Source organism: Bos indicus, chromosome 24, assembly GCF_029378745.1.
Source record: "Bos indicus isolate NIAB-ARS_2022 breed Sahiwal x Tharparkar chromosome 24, NIAB-ARS_B.indTharparkar_mat_pri_1.0, whole genome shotgun sequence".
Classification (NCBI taxonomy): domain Eukaryota; kingdom Metazoa; phylum Chordata; class Mammalia; order Artiodactyla; family Bovidae; genus Bos; species Bos indicus.
In genome coordinates this window covers 45970932-45990520 of record NC_091783.1, presented here as the reverse complement: position 1 = coordinate 45990520, position 19589 = coordinate 45970932, and the positions used below count along the sequence as shown (strand labels likewise).

At 41.7% G+C, this 19589-nt stretch overlaps 1 protein-coding gene and 2 pseudogenes across 2 annotated transcripts in view; 1 reads left to right on the top strand and 2 right to left on the bottom strand.

The window, feature by feature from the left end:
* Positions 1-19589, top strand: part of EPG5 (ectopic P-granules 5 autophagy tethering factor) — a 129614-nt gene that overhangs the window by 98248 nt on the left and 11777 nt on the right. For both annotated transcript variants that reach the window (XM_070778986.1, XM_019986709.2), the window contains exons 36-39: positions 8152-8327; positions 10463-10648; positions 11132-11341; positions 12313-12457. In XM_070778986.1, the coding sequence (XP_070635087.1) occupies positions 8152-8327; positions 10463-10648; positions 11132-11341; positions 12313-12457 (717 nt within the window). The remainder of the gene's footprint in view (positions 1-8151; positions 8328-10462; positions 10649-11131; positions 11342-12312; positions 12458-19589) is intronic.
* Positions 524-1595, bottom strand: LOC139176033 (nucleolar RNA helicase 2 pseudogene; annotated as a pseudogene).
* Positions 1910-2799, bottom strand: LOC109577625 (nucleolar RNA helicase 2 pseudogene; annotated as a pseudogene).

Here is a 19589-nt window from a genome sequence, read left to right as displayed (position 1 = left end):
AGGCCTTTCTGTTTTGAAATTGTGTTTCCCCCATGTTGTGAAAAAAATGAAAGTGTTAGTCACTCAGTCTGGCTCTGTGACCCCCATGGATTGTAGCCTGCCAGGCTCCTCTGTCCATTGAATTCTCCAGGCAAGAAAACCAGAGTGGGTTGCTATTTCCTTCTCTAGGGAATCTTCCTGACCTAGGGATCAAACATGGGTCTCCCGCATTGCAGGCAGATTCTTTACCATCTGAGCCACCAGGGAAGCGTACTATTAATAAGAGGAATTTCTAAGTATAAAGACAGGTCAACTTACAAAGTATCAGCAGATACATGCTTGACTTAATCTTATAATTTATAGGCAATACATTAGAATATGTAATGAATCCATACACCTTTTCCAAAGGAATAACCAAGACAGAAGTAATGGTAAAGTTATAAATGACAGTCATCAATCAGATGAGATAATTTAGATGAAGCTTGTCTTTCCTAAAGAGATGGGGATTAGGCAAGTGGTCAGGAAGGAAGTACAGTGTGCTTTTAACTTTTAACTCTATGAAAAATAATGTTCAGTTTCATGCTGCTGAGCATAGTTCTGTTTTTGCCATATAAATCCTCTACTTCAAATTACTATTCAAATGCTTTATTAGAACTCTGCTTTGCTTCTGGCCTTTTTTTGAAATCTGTTACTTTTGTTACCACCTCCTGACTGCTGTCCTCTGAAGCTTCTACTTCTTTCCCGCTGTCACCTGACACCTTTGTTGCCTTCCCACTATCCCTGGAAATTGCCTATCCTTCCCCTGGTTCTTCTAGCCCTGGTTGCTCTGTGGCCTCAGAAAGCTGCCAGTGCTGTGAATCATGCCATTTTTCCTGTACTTCTGTTACTGATGCAGTGGGATATCAAAGCAAACACCCTGCCTTCCTTTGAGAAAGACCATTTCCCTTCACTTTGGAATCAGTATCCTCACCCAGTTGCTCTTTAAGTTCTGTCCAAGCATAACTAATGTTTAGCATTTCATTTGAGCAGTGCAAGATCATGGTCACAAAGCCCGCATCTGAGTTGATCGTGGAGTGCTTTACCAACGTGGCACCGGAGATGTGGGTCAGGGCTGCTGCCAGGGCTTCTGTTGCTCCCTTCTCCTCAGTCAGCTTCTTGGTTGACTGCTTGAAGTGATCAAGTGCAGTGGGAGACAGAAGTCCATGAGCCTGATGGCATCTTTGCTGGAAGCTTTTATTATCTGTTGCAGAAGGAACACCTGTTCGCTTAAATTTAATTCCTGCTTTTTGTTCCACTTGGGCTAGCTGGTATTCTTCCTTGTGCTGATAAAAGCAGATGCAAAACCCCGTCCTTCCAGCTCTGCCTGTTCACCTGGAACGGTGAATGTAGGGCTGTATGTCGTTCGGTGGAGAACTTTGAACCAGCAGAACAGCCTCGGGGCTGTCTGACCCACACGCAGCAGCACTGGTTGCAACCAGAACTCTACAGTCACCATTTCTGAAGCCTTTTCAGGTGGTTTCCCTTTGCTTCTGTGGAATGTCTCCAGGTAAAGACTGGGCATCCTGCCTTACGGCCACATTCTGTTTCAACTGCTGGGTTTCTTTCTTCGTTTCACAATATATGCTGCTGCTGCTGCTAAGTCGCTTCAGTCGTGTCTGACTCTGTGCGACCCCATAGATGGCAGCCCACCAGGCTGGGATTCTCCAGGCAAGAACACTGGAGTGGGTTGCCATTGCCTTCTCCAATGCATGAAAGTGAAAAGTCAAAGTGAAGTCGCTCAGTCGTGTCCGACTCTTAGCGACCCCATGGACTGCAGCCTACCAGGCTCCTCCGTCCATGGGATTTTCCAGGCAAGAGTACTGAGTGGGGTGCCATTGCCTTCTCCTACAACATATGCTAGTTCTCCCTTGATAACCACTGTACACTCAGATCATGTCCCAGTAACTGCTGCCCTGTGAGTCCAGTGGCACTTGATAGCCAGATACTATACCGTTACTGCCGTTTTCTGTGTCTTTTTACCCATCAGGTCCACTTGTTCCTATGTAGATTTCATGTATTTCTTAGCAACATTATATACCCACCAAGGGCAAGTTGCAGAAAAAAGCAATGTTGGGGATTGTCTTCTGAATCTTTCTTATTGCTACACATAAAATCTCTTATACTTGATCAGCAAAGCCCATGTCCAGCATCTGGTCAACTTCATCCAGGACAACATGCTTAAGTTTGGTGGGGTCTAGCTTGCCATTCTGCAGGTGGTCTTTGGTATGACCTAGCGTCCCAACCAGGATATTGATCCCATTCCATATGCATTCAGTTTGTCCTCCATAGGGAGTTCCACCATAAAAACAAGCCACTGCCAGCTTTTTTGTGATGTCACTGAAGTCTCTGCGTACTTGACTTGCCAACTCCCTTGTGGGTGCAAGAACCAGTACTGGAGGGGCACAGCCTCCCTTCCTATCTTGCAGTTCTCCCTGAAGTTTCTCAACCAAAGGCATAGCAAGGGAGAATGTCTTCCCAGTTCCTGTCCACGCCTGTGCCATCAACTCCTTCCCACTATGGACAGGGTGAAACATCTTTGCTTATATAGGAAACAGGAAGGTCACCACACGGGCTTTGAGAAGTTTAATCATTTCTTCAGATATGGGAAAATTAGAGAAAGCTCCTCCTTTGCTCCACAGTCATTTCCTGCTCTAACTCACTGTTATTTTCTTCACTGGCAGCTTTCTTGGAGTCAGAGTCAGGTCCAGAATCAGGGAATCCATTCTTCAGGTTGGGGCTTTTCTCTCTAGTTTTTCCATTTATTTCTTTCTCTTTCCTCATCTTTTTGGGCTTCAGTTCAGTTCAGTTTAGTCGCTCAGTTGTGTCCGACTGTTTGTGATCCCATGAATCACAGCATGCCAGGCCTCCCTGTCCATCACCAACTCCCGAAGTTCACCCAGACTCACGTCCATCAAGTCAGTGATGCCATCCAGCCATCTCATCCTCTGTCGTCCCCTTCTCTTCCTGCCCCCAATCCCTCCCAGCATCAGAGTCTTTTCCAATGAGTCCACTCTTCGCATGAGGTGGCCAAAGTACTGGAGTTTCAGCTTTAGCATCATTCCTTCCAAAGAAATCCCAGGACTGATCTCCTTGAGAATGGACTGGTTGGATCTCCTTGCAGTCCAAGGGACTCTCAAAGAGTCTTCTCCAACACCACAGTTCAAAAGCATCAATTCTTTGGTGCTCAGCTTTCTTCACAGTCCAACTCTCACATCCATACATGACCACAGGAAAAACCATAGCCTTGACTAGATGAACCTTTGTTGGCAAAGTAATATCTCTGCTTTTGAATATGCTGTCTAGGTTGGTCATAACTTTCCTTCCAAGGAGTAAGCGTCTTTTAATTTCATGGCTGCAGTCACCATCTGCAGTGATTTTGGAGCCCAGAAAAATAAAGTCTGCCACTGTTTCCACTGTTTCCCCATCTATTTCCCATGAAGTGATGGGACCAGATGCCATGATCTTCGTTTTCTGAATGTTGAGCTTTAAGCCAACTTTTTCACTCTCCTCTTTCACTTTCATCAAGAGGCTTTTGAGTTCCTCTTCACTTTCTGCCATAAGGATGGTGTCATCTGCATATCTGAGGTTATTGATATTTCTCCCGGCAGTCTTGATTCCAGCTTGTGTTTCTTCCAGTCCAGCGTTTCTCATAATGTACTCTGCATAGAAGTTAAATAAGCAGGGTGACAATATATAGCCTTGACGTACTCCTTTTTTGGGCTTAGGTGCACCCAATTGTTCCTCAGAAGACTCCTCATTTTTTATAACTTTTTTGGTTTTAGGAGAAACAACTGTCTTTTCACAGGGCTCCTTTAGTTTTTTTTGACCTTTTCGTTTTAGGAGAAATAATGTCATCTTGAGATGGCTCCTCTTTCTTTTTTGCCTTTTTGGATTTAGGATCACTTTTTGGATTTGAGAATTCACATCAACCTCAGAAGGCCCTGCTTTCTTGACCTTTTTGGCTTTGTTGCCAGTTGGCTGTGCGTCATTCCTTGACTTGGGCTTTCTCACACTGTGGTGTTCTTCAGTTGTTAGGTCACGTCCGCCCCTGACAGCCCCGTGGCCTGCAGCACGCTAGGCTTCTCTGTCCTCCACGGTCTCCCAGAGTTTGCTCAAGTTCAGGTCCATTAAGTCAGTGATTTAACCTCTGCTGCCCCCTTCTCCTTTTGCCCTCAATCTTTCCCAGCATCATGGTCTTTTCCAGTGAGTCAGCTCTTTGCATCAAGTGGCCAAAGTATTGGAACTTCAGCTTCAGCATCAGTCCTTCCAGTGAATATTCAGGGTTGATTTTCTTTAGGATTGAGTGATTTGTTCTCCTTGCTTTTCTTGCTGTACAGACACATGAAATCAACCCCCAGACTCAGTTATCACAATCAGCTTTCTCAGCTCCCTGATTCCCATTCTGAGCTATCATGGAGAAGATCCATTCCCCTCCACCCTTATCTGCCCTTTCAGTGAGGGTGTAGTCCTTAGAAGATCTTGTTTTCTGTTTCCTTGTGAGGCTGAAAACCCCACATAAACAGCCCCAGGGAAACTGAGGCTTTTGTTGTGTAGTCTCTAAGTTGTGTCTGACTCTTTAGGACCCCATGGACTGCAGCACCCCAGACTTCCCTATCCTTCACACTCTCCTGGAGTTTGCTCAAATTCATGTCCATTGAGTCGGTGATGCTGTCTCACCATTTCATCCTGTGTTGCCTTATCATCAATTTGATGCTCTGTTTTTCTAGTCTTTCTGCTTCTGACCTCTTTTCTTCCACTGAATGTATGTAGCTATGCATTATCAGAGATGTTGTATTTACTCAGTATATCTAAATGTTTTGTATCAGGAGGCTTATGAGGCTATTAGTCCACCCAATCCAGATTCTTGGAGTAACCTTCTGTTTCCTCTCATTTTTGTTCCTGCTCATTTGCTAGGGTCTGTCCGCTAAATTGATTCTCCTAAAATTCTGTTTCTTATTCAAAAACTTGGAAGTGTAATAATGTTTTAGCTCAGCATTCAAATGTGTCCGACCCAGAGCACTTCAGTATTACGGGATGGGTTTTTTGGAAGCATCCATCCAACCATGTGGCTCTACTCACTGTAGGCCTACACGTCCTTGGGCCTTCCCACCGCCACTTCTTTCTTACGCTGATTCCACTATGTGGGTGAAGCCTCAGGCCCTTTGTGTTTCCTGCATATCTGTTTACGTGGGTACATTTCCGTCCTGTTTCTAAGTCTTTATAGCACATTGTTGCAGTTCAGATCTGTGGGAAGCAGACACCATGATGGAGCCAGAATGCTAAGAGGTGCTGGGGGTAATGCCTGTGAAAATAAGAGGGGAAGCAATAGAGGTAGACAAGCAAAGCCTTCACCTCTGGTGCAGGTAGAACACCTGTGAAAGGAGAGCAGGAAGGCAGAGTCTCAATCTGCAGGGGAGATCTGAGGAAGTTTTGGCCAGCCAGATGGGGCGTTGGAGCGCAATGATTCTTTATTGAGGAGCCCAGCCTTGGTAGAAGCACCAGGTCAGTGCTCAGTTGTTGGCTGAGGGCTCCAAGGGAGGAGGATGGCCTTGGCTCAGGTGCTGAAGTGCTGTAGCCTGATCTGTGGCAAGTTCTGTTTGAAGGGAGATCTGAGTGGTGTACCTCCATGGTTGCCGTGTGTTTATGTGGCACGGAGTCCTGGAGTTAACAAGCCGTCCAGTATTTTGGAGAAGGAAATGGCAACCCACTCCAGTATTCTTGCAAGGAAAAATCCCATGAACAGAGGAGCCTGGCGGGCTATAGTCCATGGGTTGGCAAAGAGTTGGGCCCAGCTGAACATGCATGCACACACACATGCATCCAGTATTTTATATATAATAGCATCAGATGATAGATTATGTATTATAATAGTATGTATATATAATATAGCAATAATACATATGTTAATATATATAGCAGTAATATGTGTTATATGTAAAATTTGTCATCTAATAATACATATATATATATATAGAGAGAGAGAGAGACTGTTTTTTAGTATAGCTTTAGGTTCCCAGCATAACTGAATGGAAAGTACAGAGTTTGCATATGCCCTTTGCTCCCTGCTCTGAGTGCGTAGTCTCCCCTCCAGCTCCCCTACTATCACCATCCCCCATCCAAGTTGTACATTTGTTACCCTTGATGAACCTACACTGACACGTTATCGTCCAAAGTCCATAGGACTCATGCTGGGTGGTGTTCATTCTGTGGGTTTGGATAAACGTATAATGATGTGTATCCACCATTACAGTATCCTACAGAGTATTTTCACTGCCCTGAATATCCTGTCCTCTCCTAGTCACCCCTCCTTCCCCACTAGCCTTGGGAGACCACTGATTTCTTTTACTTTCTCCATAGTTTTAGCTTTTCCAGAATGTCATGTAGTTAGGATCATTCATAGTGTTGCTTTCCAGATGGGCTTCTTTTGCTTAGTAATGTGCACTTAGGTTTCTCCATTTTTTTCATGACTTGATAGCTTTCTTCTTTTTAGTGCTGAGTAATACTCCATTCTCTAGATGTACCTCATCCAGTATTTTTGATTGACCTTTACATATCTTATCTCTCTTTCCCTCACCCCTCCCCAATTGTGATATAAACTCTAGGCATAGAAACATTCTTCTTTTCATTCCCCTAAGATTAGGATAATGCTGTATTCTCACTGTCCACTTGATAAATATTGGTTCAGTGAGTAACATGAAATCCTAATAGTACTCTTTTTTGTTTTTTTTTTGGAAAGGCAGACTTCTAGCTACTTATTACCATCCAGAATGTATTTGTAGTGTGACAAATATTTGAGCATAAAACTATTGTCATAGAGGCTGTTTATTTAGTTTCTTAGTATAAAGGGGCAAGCACTGTCACAGGTTTGTGTATAGAAAATCAAAAAGTGGCCTAGAAATAAGAAAGTACTTGGCTAACATTAAGAACTGGTAGCTCAGTTCAGACAAGATTGGGCGCATTCAGGGTGGTATGGCTGTAGGGTAGCTCACTTCAGAGAGAGGAAACAGAAGAACTGTGCATAACAAGATGAAGAATTATTAAATTATAGCCTTTTAGTGAGATTGTCTGATTTAGCTCTCTGCTTTTATTGATTAGAAAAATGAGGACCTGAAAATCAAAAAGAATTCATCTGAGGTCACAGAACTTATTTGCATCTGGGCTGAAGCTCGTCTGGTCCTAAGAGATTACCTCCTAGACATCTTCTCCTACATGTCCATCCTTATTTAAACAAAACTATCTTTTTTTTCTGTCCATATTTAAACAAATGCTGCCCTTCACCTCTGTTTTAAAAGATTGTTAAAAACATATGTTACTGTTTCATAAGGACTAGGATTGAGGGCACAGGAATGTTAGTGATAAGTCAACTGGTAACATGTGTTGATGCTCATTGGTCATTTTTCATAAGTCAGTGTTGAGAAACTTCCATCAGTCAGTGTTGAGAAACTGCTCTTATTGTGTGTAACTCTCTCTTCTTTGACTAAATTCCATTCCTGTGCATAGAACCAGAAAGTCTGAAAAAATTTGTTCTAGGCTAAATGCCCCTTACATTTGCCACTAGCTGTTGAAGACACTAAAGTAATTGATACTTGTGAGGTTAATACTGAGTGATCAGGTTGCAGAAGAGTATGAGATTCATTTTCAAATGACTTGCTAGAATGATGGTTAACAGTCTAGTTTTATTGCAACAAGTGTTGAGATTTAGTTATTTGGAGTATTTCCTTTTGAGGAACATTAGATTTCTCCAAGGTGCCCAATGAATGGATCAATTGCATGAGACTGAATCCATGGCTAAGGACAACAGACCAAAGGGATGCCTAAAGTTGGTTGGGCTTGTGGAGGTGTATCTGAGTTAAAAAGTCGTATATTTAGAAGTTTTAGGGAAAAACTGCTCACCTCTGCTATCTCCCACATACCAGCTTCTCCTTCCAGTTACCCAAGTAAGTAAACTACCATTCTTCATTATTACTCTGCCATCAGTTTTTTCTCTGGTAGGTGAAAATCTTTGAAACTGGGTAATTATTGAGAACATTAGGTTTTAGACTTTTAGTTCAAATTTGTGGTTTGTGTTAGTTTTTTGTTTGTTTTAAAGATAAACCCAAAGGTATTCAGCTGTATTTTCTTTTTCAATTTTAGATAAGCTCTTGCCTGGTGATGAAGGAGCCCTTCGGTTACACCTGATGCATTACTGTGAAGCATGTACAGCGCCCAAAATGCCAGAGTTCATTCTGTATGCTTTTCACAGTGCCTACCAGAAACTTCCGTGGCGGGACCTGCATCCTGACCAGATGCTCATGGAGGCCTTCTTCAAGGTAAGCCCTTTACTTTCCATGCCACAGCCTGGTGTCTTGGGAGCAGCCTGTTCACTGTGGGTTTTCGGCCCAGTTGCTGTGTGTGCTGGTGTGGACCCTGCTCACATTCTCAATTGCCTAGATGGTGCTTATGTCAAGCAGCATCCTATGGACATCATTTTACTGTGTTAGTAAGACAGCATTTACAGGACCATTTTTAAAGCTCCCAGAAAGATTTTGTCTGTAATATAGCAGTCATCCCCTTGATGTTCGTGATATTGTCATGGCAGTACATAGTGTAGTGACTTCATCACACTCAGTCTTGGTGTTTCTGTGTATGCACGTATGCATGTTTTTCTATGAAAGTATCATTAAAACTTTTTATTGTTAAATTTCTATTGAAGTAAAATGTAAATCGATACTTAAGCATTAGTTTCTTTAAGTAGTTATGTAAGGGATAATTAGCTTATAGGTGACAAAAGTGTTACTGTAGCAGCCAGTAATGGATCATAGGCATGTGAAGACCTGGAATGGCCTGGAGAAAGTCCCAGTAAGAGTGTGCGAGTTTTTGGAGTAGAAGCAATAGGTACAGAAAACAGGCACAGTAGTGTCACATACTAGTGGGGCGTTTTTGTTGCTGTTCTTAAGTTTCTGTTTTAAAAAAGTCTTTAATCTGTCTTAGCTTTTTATGATCACTTTAGTTTATTTGTTCATAGTCACCAGTTCATTTGTGTTCATTGTTAACCTAATATCACATTTATTATTGAGACACTTTAAGTGCTTTAATTATTGCAGACCCATAATTATTTATGACACTGAGTAAAATCTAATGCAGTCTTTTAGTGTTCCAATGGTGTTCTTGTCAGCCACACCTCTGTAGCTGAGCTCTAAGGAAAGCTGAGGACAGCTGTCTTAGTAAAATAAAAGGTTAAAAATGATTTTATAGCTAGGTTTAGTATATGAGACAGGCATTACATAAATATTCATCATTATTATGAATACAGAATTGAACCTTTGTTTAAAGAGCTGTAAGAGAACGTATAAGAGGGCAGCATTAGCTATATGACAGATTAAATAGAATGGTCCATAAAGGGTTGCTGTAGACTTTGTATCTCTAGTAGCTTTAGTCTAAGGATAGATGACTGCCCTGCCCAGAAGCTGGGAAGCTTTTAGTTCCATGAGTCTGGTGGCATAGTAAAGTATGGTTTTGAGGGGGTTGAGGGTCAAGATAGAGAATAGATTAAAAAGGAGGATGAAAAAGGGAGAAAGAGTAAATAGCATAATTATGGTAATAACTGGAAGACATGAATCATCATCAGATTCCATTGACTGTGATTTGACAAATGGAGTTGAGCTTTTTAATCTCCTTTTAAAAAAAGGAAAAATTTATAGCTAGACATATTTTATTTTAAACAGGCTTGAAATTGACTCGTAAGAGATAACTTTGATATTGATTATATAGTAATACTTTATAATACATTTGCCCCCCCATCCCTAATATAGTTTAAATAGGACTTAATTAAACATTATGCAGTCATCAAAAATTATGAAGACTAATGATACAGAGATGTACTTATAATGTAACATTATACTGAAAAGGCCATATGAAAATTACATGTGCTAATATAATAGTCTCGAGGTATGGCCCCAGGACCAGCAACATCAGTACTACCTGGGAACTTGTTAACTCCAGATACAGGACATTAGGAATTCTGTGGATGCACCCACCCCTCCCCACCCCCGACAGGTCCTCCGGGTGGTCCTGGTGCGTGCTGAGCTTTGGGCAGCAGTGACTAGTAAATCTGTCACCTTGGTCTTGCCTGCACATCTGAGGACTGCGGTAGGCTCCCTTGAGCACCGGTGACCAACTGTGGCAGAGGTTTGTCACCCTGCCTGGAGCTAGGAAAGATCATTCCTCTCCTGTTAAGACTTAGTGGAATAAATAATGAACTCCAAATAAGCTGAAAGATGTTCCACGCATCGAACATGGGAGGAAAAATAAATATTAAGTCTAAATCTCTGGAGTAGGGGATGGAGTTATAAATAATTTTTATAATCTGGGGAGAAAGTGTAATTCAAAAGATATAATTTAGTAAACATTGATGTATATACATTTTCAAGATACATAGATAGCTAAAAGCGTTGTTTCCTTTTAGGTGGAGCGAGGAAGCCCCAAGAGCTGCTTCTTGTTTTTGGGGTCTGTTCTCTGTGAAGTCAACTGGGTCAGCGTGCTCTCTGATGCCTGGAGTCCCAGTCCCCGCCCAGAGACCCGGGGCATGGTTGTCTGCCTCCTTTTCATGATGATTTTATTGGGAAAGGAAGATCAATTGGTGGACCAAACAGTAAGTTTTTAGAGAGCCTGTGATCGAGTCTTGGCCAGTTCCTTAGATCCTCACTCTGTATGAAGCTGCTGCTTTTCCGTTTGCCCAGTGCCTCTTTCGGTTTGAATAGATGCATGGCCTGTGGGATGCGCCTTCAACTAGCTGCCTGGTTTTCACAGACAGTCCATAGTCTAAGGGAACCATACCAAGTTATAGTATTAAAATCAGTTTCATTTTACATCTCATTAATTGCTGTTCTACCACAGGATCATAGAGTTTCTTTGAAAACTGGATTCTGAATACTTTCAAATCTTAACATTAATGTGTTTTGCCAAGACTTCAGTTACTACTTTCATGAGTACTTCTGCCTTGAGCAATCTGATGTCTTAACTCTTCTATGCTCATAATACACAATGTTAGTGGTCACTCCATAGACTCAGTAAAGACATATTTCTGGCAAAATGGGAGTTCTGGAACTAAAGGAATGTGTGTTTTCATTTTTAGGATTCTCCTCTACTTACTCTGCTTGGACAGACAAGCTCACTGTCGTGGCATCTTGTGGATATTGTGTCATATCAGAGTGTGCTGGGTTATTTCAGCAGCCATTACCAGCCGTCTGTCATCCTGGCAAAGGAATCTTCTGCTGAATTAATTGTGAAGCTCTTGAAAGTGTCTGCAGGCCTTTCTGTTCCTACTGACAGCCAGAAACATCTTGTAAGTTAAGTGCGTGCTGTGGAAGGCAGAGTGTTCTTCAGGGCTGGTCGTGTTAGTGCCGCTGACTGTCTTGAACCCTGCAATGGCTCAGTAGAAAAAGCTGAGGGATGTATATATCGTTTTGGCTTCTTGGGTCTTTAGTTTCATTTATTTCTTCTAGTAAGCCTTTACCTGCTAGCAGTGCCACATGCTAACAAGAGGTGAAAAGGATTAAGGGACAGCACTGGCCATTGGTTTGCTAATCTGAGTGTCATTGTCAACAGAATGGCAGCAAATAATGAACATAAGTTTAAGGTCTGCAAACTCATATCCCCAATTCACTGTCATTCTTTGGCTTTCTCACCTGAACTGAAAATAATACCTTACCTTTAATGTGTTCTGAAGATTAAGCAATGAACATAAAATTATTGGAAAAGTTCTTGGCAAGTACTTAGTGTATGGTTAATGTTATTAACCAGAGAAGGCAATGGTACCCCATTCCAGTACTCTTGCCTGAAAAATCCCATGGACGGAGGAGCCTAGTAGGCTGCAGTCCATGGGGTCGCTAAGAGTCAGGCACGACTGGGCGACTTTACTTTCACTTTTTCCTTTCATGCATTGAAGAAGGAAATGGCAGCCCACTCCAGTATTCTCGCCTGGAGAATCCCAGGGACAGAGGAGCCTGGTGGGCTGCCGTCTGTGGGGTCGTACGGAGTCGGACACGACTGAAGCGACTTAGCAGCAGCAGCAATGTTATTAACGCAGTAAAAACTGTTCCTGGGCTTTGGGAGAATGTGGGTTCTAGTCTGAGTGTTATGAAAGACTTCTGTTCCCCGGCACAGGGCCCTTAGACATGCCTTTCCTCACGTGGCTCCCTGCTCTGTCCTCTCCACTCCCTGTTGAGGCAGTCAGTGCAGTGCTGTGCTCCCAGGGAATATTCAGTTAACACTGTTGGCATGAACTTATTTGAATGATCATTTTTTTATTGTCAGGATGCAGTTCCAAAATGCCAAGCCTTCACTCATCAGATGGTTCAGTTCCTCAGCTCCCTGGAACAAAATGGAAAAATCACCTTAGCAGTCCTTGAACAGGAAATGTCTAAGCTCTTGGATGATATCATCGTTTTTAACCCACCTGGTAAGTGACTTTGGAGAAGTCATGTATTCACTCAGTAAATGATTTCCTGCTGTGTGTAAGACATTTTGAGATCAGGATGATGGTCAGGACACTGTCATTCTGTTTGCAGAGAAGCTGATGCTGGACACTTGTCATCTCAGCATGGGGGGCCTGAATTGTAAGGACCTGAGGGAGGGGAGACACTGTCAGGTGCTGCTGGGACGTTAAGTGGGCCGAGGGCCGAGCTAGACAAGTCACCGTGACGATTAAGAGATAACCGGAGACTGTGCAGTGAGCAGCCTTCCTGGATGTTTAGCTCTGAACTTGGAGGGTACTTCAGAATCACCTGTAGGCTTGTAAGGAAACTTTATATGAGAACTTATACTCCCAGCAGTTTGGTAAACTGGACATCCTGACTGCCTCTCCTGCTAAAAACAGCTTGGAATGCTGGATAAATGTTTTTAAGAAACCAAAAATTAAATGTATTGACAAGTTGGCAGAAAATCTCAGAAGTCAGAAAGTAAGTGAAAAGAGGAGCCCATGAAAATAGATGGAGTGTTGAGGCTGCCTTTTAGTGTGCAGGCTTTTACTGACCTTCTTTGGATTAGGGGAGGCTATAAAGCCCAGGCCCTGCCTAGGCTGGGAGCCTTGAAAGGAGCTCCCACGTAGAACCACACAGGACAGTATCCTCAGGGTAAGGATGAATTAGAAATGAACCTGCTCTGAGAAAGGAAGACGGCAATCCTCAGGTTCGTTAAACCCAGCAAATCCCAAGCAAGGTAAATAGAACACCTGTACATACTGTAATGAGACTCCAGAAGCACTGGTGAAAAAAGAAAAACATTACACGGACAGCTGGCTTCCCAGTGGCGTCAGTGGAGATGCCGGACGGCGCAGCCGCGCCTTCAGTGTGCTGTGAGGAGACGACCGGTACCTGGGGTGTAAAGCAAGAGCAGCCGCGTTCAAGGAGAAGGACGCAATGAAGGTGTTTCCTTGGAGCCTGAGAGTGTTTGTCCCGGTGGACATCATTAAAGCAAGTATCAACTAGAGCATGCTCTTTAGGGAAAAGTGGAGTGGTCACAAGTGAGAGGCTTGCATTTCAAGAAGGAAAATAAGCAGAGAAAGTAATGAAGTATGGGTAAATATAAACTAAACTGCTGATATAAACCTACAGTTAATCATTTAGGGATTTAAAAAGCAAAAGCTAGAATTAAATTACATGACCACAAATATATATATAAGTTAAGAAGGGAGTTGAGTTAAAAGCATTCTAAGGTTTTAATACTGTTGGAGGGGGTCAAGAAATTGGTTAAATGTGTGTCTTGATAGAATATGAATTGTAAAAATTCTAAGCAGTTCACCAAAAGAAAGAAAGAAAATATGTAATTTCTGAGTCAGTAGAAAGAGATAAAAAGGATTGACCAAAATACCTTCAATCCAATGAAGGCAAGAAGCATGTGGAGAATAGTCTTTGGACACAGTGAGGAAAGGAGCTATGCTATGCTAAGTCGCTTTAGTCGTGTCCGACTCTGTGCGACCCCACAGACGGCAGCCCACCAGGCTCCTCCGTCCCTGGGATTCTCCAGGCAAGAGCACTGGAGTGGGTTGCCATTTCCTTCTCCAATGCATAAAAGTGAAAAGTGAAAGTGAAGTCGCGCAGTCGTGTCTGACTCTTCGCGACCCCATGGACTGCAGCCTACGAGGCTCCTCCGTCCATGGGATTTTCCAGGCAAGAGTACTGGAGTGGGGTGCCATTGCCTTCTCCGGAGGAAAGGAGAGGGTGGGACAAATTGATATATTGGTAAATATAAATGGACAGATGGTCAAGTTAAAAGACAGAGATTGTCAGATTGCATTAATAATCAACAGCATCTAGTTTTAAGCTATTCATAAGTATATCTACATCATAGGATATAGAAAGATTTCTACAAGGCAATCACGTTAGGCAGATTAAAATAGAAAACTGATGTTGTTGTATCAATATGAGATAGATAGGACTGTAAGGCAGAAAGCATTACAAAGCCAAATGATCTTCAGTGTGTTTTCCCACCCTGAAGTTGCATGAAGAATACATACATACATAAACAAGAAAAAAACATTATTAGAAATCAGAGGGCTTTCCTGGTGGCTCAGTGGTAAAGAATCCACCTGCCAATGTAGGTGACATGGGTTTGATCTCTGATCTGGGAAGATCCCACATGCCACAGAACAACTGTTCCCTTGTGCCAGAACTACTGAGCCTGTGCTCTAAAGCCCAGGAGCCCTGAAGCCCACCTGCCACAAGTGCTGAAGCCCTAGAGCCCGTGCTCCGCAGCAGGAAAAGCCGCCACAATGAGAAGTTTGGGCTTTGAAAGTAGAGAGTAGCCCCTGTTTGCTACAATTAAAGAAAGGCCTGCACAGCAGTAAAGACCCAGCACACCCAAAAATAAATAAATATAAGTAAAATTATTAAAAGAGAAATGAAGAGAGTCACTGGAAATTGATGTGAGGTTCAGTTCACTGGGAAGAAAATGCATAAGGTGAAAATTGACAGAGCTAGGAAGAAAAATGTCAAATTCGCTCATAGAGATTTTGACACGTCTGACAGTAACTGATAGGTCACATAGAGAATCAGTTAGACTGTAGGATGTCTGTATAGCACAGATGGATGTAGTGAGTATGTGGAGAATGATATACCCTGTAAGTGCAGAATGTACACTGTATCAGTCTTACACTGAACAGTTAAGCAACTTGACCCATTACTGGGATTAAAGTATGTCTTCCGTGCATGCTCAGTCACTCAGTCATGTCCAGCTCTTTGCAGCCCCATGGAGTGTAGCCCACCAGGCTCTTCTGTTCATGAAATTTTGAATAACTGGAGCGGGTTGCCATTTCCTCCTCCAAGGAATCTTCCTGGCTCAGGTATCAAACCCACATCTCCTACATTGGCAGGCAGATTCTTTACCACTGTGCCACCTGGGAAGCCCCAAAACATGTCTTAATCAGTTCTAAAGGACTGGTATCAAACAGATTACATATTCTAACCACAGTGCAATGAACTTAAAAGTCAGTAACAAAATATAACCAAGAGGGGAAAAAAACGTACATTGGAAATGAAGAGGAAAACTTTTAAGTAACTGATGGCCAAAGGAACAATAATAATAGAAACTTAAAATATTTAGAACTGATTTTAAGAAAGAACATTAAAAATTAATTAAACATTGAGCTTAAGATATTATAAAAAGAACCATAAAATATAATCAAAATCTATTTAGAAAGGAGATAATAAAGAGAAGATAAATAGGAGACTAAGAATGAACGATGAAACTGGTAAATATAAAGGGCAAATCTAAATGAAATCTGACATCATGTAGATTAATTAGTGATTTGTTGTATCATGGCAACAGTTGAGAAGATGATAGGAGTTAACATCGTCTGGGAGCCAATTAACCTGACTTTCAAGAATACATGATATAATTTGTATGATAACCACTTCAAAAATGTTATTTAATTTACAATGAATATTTAACTTCCAAACTAAAGAAAAAGTAGAATAACAAGAAATAATCCCTTAAAAAAAAAGAAATAAAAGAGAGCAAAAGGAATGTAGAATAGGAGGAACAAATTGGAAGCATATAGTAATTAAGATGGGCTTCCCAGGTAGCACTAGTGGTAAAGAAGCCGCCTGCTAATGTGAGAGGCATAAGAGATGTGGGTTTGATCCCTGGGTCGGGAAGATCCTCTGGAAGAGAGTATGGCAATTCACTTCAGTATTCATGCCTAGAGAATCCGTTGGCAGAGGAATCTGATTGGCTGTGCTCCATAGGGTCACACAGAGTCAGGCACGACTGAAGCGACTTAGCATGTACGCACAGTAAGTAAGATGGGCTTCCCAGGTGGCTCCAGTGGTAAAGAACCCACCTGCCAGTGCCGGAGACATAGAGATGGGCTTCCATGCCCTGGAGGAGGGCAGGGCAACCTACTCCAGTATTCTTGCCTGGAGAATACCATGGACAGAGAAGCCTGATGGGCCACAGTCCATAGGGTGACAAAGAATCGGACACGACTTAGCACAGCATGCACATCAGTAATTACGTTAAATACGACTACGATTGTCACAGTGGATACAATAAGGAAGAAACAGACAACCCAGTAGAAAAAAAAATAAATGAGACCCTTAAATTGACATGCTACAAAAGAGAATATTCAAATAACAAATAAACATGTGAAAACATGCTAAACCTTGTTAATATTCAAGGAGATGTAAATTAAGAACTCAATGATATACTCTATCACACCCCTGAGAATAGATAAAATTGAAAAGGTTTCAATATTAAGTGTTGGTGAGGATGTGTATAACTCTCATATACTGCTGAGTACAGAGTAAGTGGGTGCAACCATTTTTATTTTTAAATATTTTATTTTTAATTGGAGATAATTACTTCACAGTATTGTGATGGTTTCTGCCATACGTCAATATGAATCAGCCATGGCTATGCATATGTCCCCTCCCTCTTGAACCTCCCTTCCACCTCCCTCTCCATGCCACCTCACCTGTTTAGGTTGTCACAGAGCACTGGCTTTGGGTTTCCTGCATCAGACAGCAAATTCCCATGGCTCTCTGTTTCACATATGGTAATGGATATGTTCTAGTGCTACTCTCAAATCATCCCACCCTCACCTTCCCTCACTGTGTCCAAAAGTCTGTTCTTTATGTCTGCGTCTCCTTTGCTGCCCTGCAAATAGGATCACGAGTACCATCTTTCTAAATTCCATATATATATACTTTTATATATGATATTTGTCTTTCTCTTTCTGACTTCACTCCATATAATAGGCTCTAGGTTCATCTACTTCATTAGAACAGACTCAAATGTGTTTCTTGTTATAGCTGAGTGATATTCTATTGTGTATGTGTACCAAAGCTGCTTTATCCATTCACCTGTCAGTGGACATCTAGGTTGCTTCCATGTCCTAATTATTGTAAATAGTGCTGCAATGAACATTGGGGTACATGTGTCTTTTTCAGTTATGGTTTCCTCAGGGTATATGCTCAGTGGAGGGATTGCTGGCTTATATGGTAGTTTTATTCCTGGTTTTTTAAGGAATCTCCATACTGTGCTCTAGGGTGGCTGTATCAATTTGCATTCCCACCAACAGTGCAAGAGGTTTCCCTTTTCTCCACACCTTCTCCAGCATTTATTCTTTTTGATAACAGCCATTCTGACGGGTGTGAGATGATACGTCATTGTAGTTTTTTTTTAATGGATTTATTTTTAATTGCAGGATAATTGCTTTACAGTATTGTGTTGGCTTCTACCAAACATCAACATGAATCAGCCGTAGGTTTACCTGTGTCCCCTCCCATTTCAACATCCCTTCCACCTCCTTCCCCATCCCACCCCTCTACTCATTGTAGTTTTGATTTGCATTTCTTTAATAATGAGTGATGTTGAGCATCTGTTCATGTGTTTGTTAGCCATCTCTATGTCTTTTTTGGAGAAATGTCTATTTAAGTCTTCTGCCCACTTTTTGATTGGGTTGTTCGTTTTTCTGTATTGAGCTGTCTGTATATTTTGGAGATTAATCCTTTGTCAGTTGTTTCATTTGCTATTATTTTTTCCCATTCTGAGGATTATCTTTTCACCTTGTTTATAGTTTCCTTTGTTGTACAAAAGCTTTTAAGTTTAATGAGGTCCCATTTGTTTATTTTTGTTTTTATTTCCATTATTCTAGGAGGTGTGTCATAGATGATCTTGCTGTCGTTTATGTCAAAGAGTGTTCTGCCTATGTTTTCCTCTAAGAGTTTTACAGTTTCTGGTCTTACATTTAGGTCTTTAATCCATTTTGAGTTTGTTTTTGTGTATGGTGTTAGGAAGTGTTCTAATTTCATTCTTTTACACATTGCTAACCAGTTTTCCCAGCACCACTTATTGAAAAGACTGTCTTTTCTCTATTGTATAGTTTTGCCTCCTTTGTCAAAGATAAGGTGCCCATAGGCACGTGGATTTATCTCTGGGCTTTCTGTCTTGTTGCACTGGTGTATATTTCTCTTTTTGAACTAGTACCTTACTGTCTTGATGATTGTAGCTTTGTAATATAGTCTGAAGTCAGGAAAGTTGATTCCTCTAGCTCCATTCTTCTTCTCTAAATTGCTTTGGCTATTTGGAGTCTTTTGTGTTTTCATACAAATTGTGGAATTAATTTGTTCCAGTTCTGTGAAAAATACCATTGGTAGTTTGATAGGGGTTGCACTGGATCTGTAGATTGCTTTGGGTATAGTCATTTTCACAATATTGATTCTTCCAATCCAAAAACATGGTATATCTCTCCATCTGTTTGTGTTGTCTTTGTTTTCTTTCATCAGTGTCTTAAATGTTTCATCATTTTTAAACATGTACATGTTTGAATGTTTCATCATTTCATCATTTTTAAACATTTGGCATCATCTACTAGTTTGCATATCCCATGGCTCAGAATTTCACTTCTTGGTATGCAGCCAAAGAAATGTTTCTTTGTGCCACGGGAAACATGAACAATGTCCCTGTGCATATGAGGGCAGCCAAACTGGGAACAAGTCCTGTGTTCAGTAGGCAAGATGAAGTATTATATATTCACATAATGAAATGCTCTATAGCAGTGAGAATTGCACCAGCACAGATGAATCTCAAACATTTTTTTTGTTGTTGTTTATTTAGATACTATTTGAAAGTAGGCAACGGTAGTTTTTAGGGAAGCATACTAGTAGAACACTGGTGTGACTATTTGAGTTGGTTGGACAGGGGAACAGAAAAACCAGTTGAAATTTCTTGGACATATCTGTGATATAGATTTATCACAAAGCGTATCTAAAATGGTAGTTAAAATGTAGATTCTGAAGTGACTGCCTGGCTTTGTGACCTTGAACGTACGTGTGACCTCATCTGCATAGAAAGGATAATTGTTCCTGTGTTGTTGTTGTTCACTTGCCATTTGTGTCCGACTCTGTGACCCCATGGACTGCAGCACACCAGACCTGCCTGTCCCTCACCGTCTCCCAGAGCTTGCCCAAGTTCATGTCCATTGCATCAATGATGCCATCCAGCCATCTCATCCACTGATGCCCTCTTCTCCTACTGTCCTCAAGCTTTCCAAGCATCAGGGTCTTTTCTAGTGAGTCAGTTGTTCACATCAG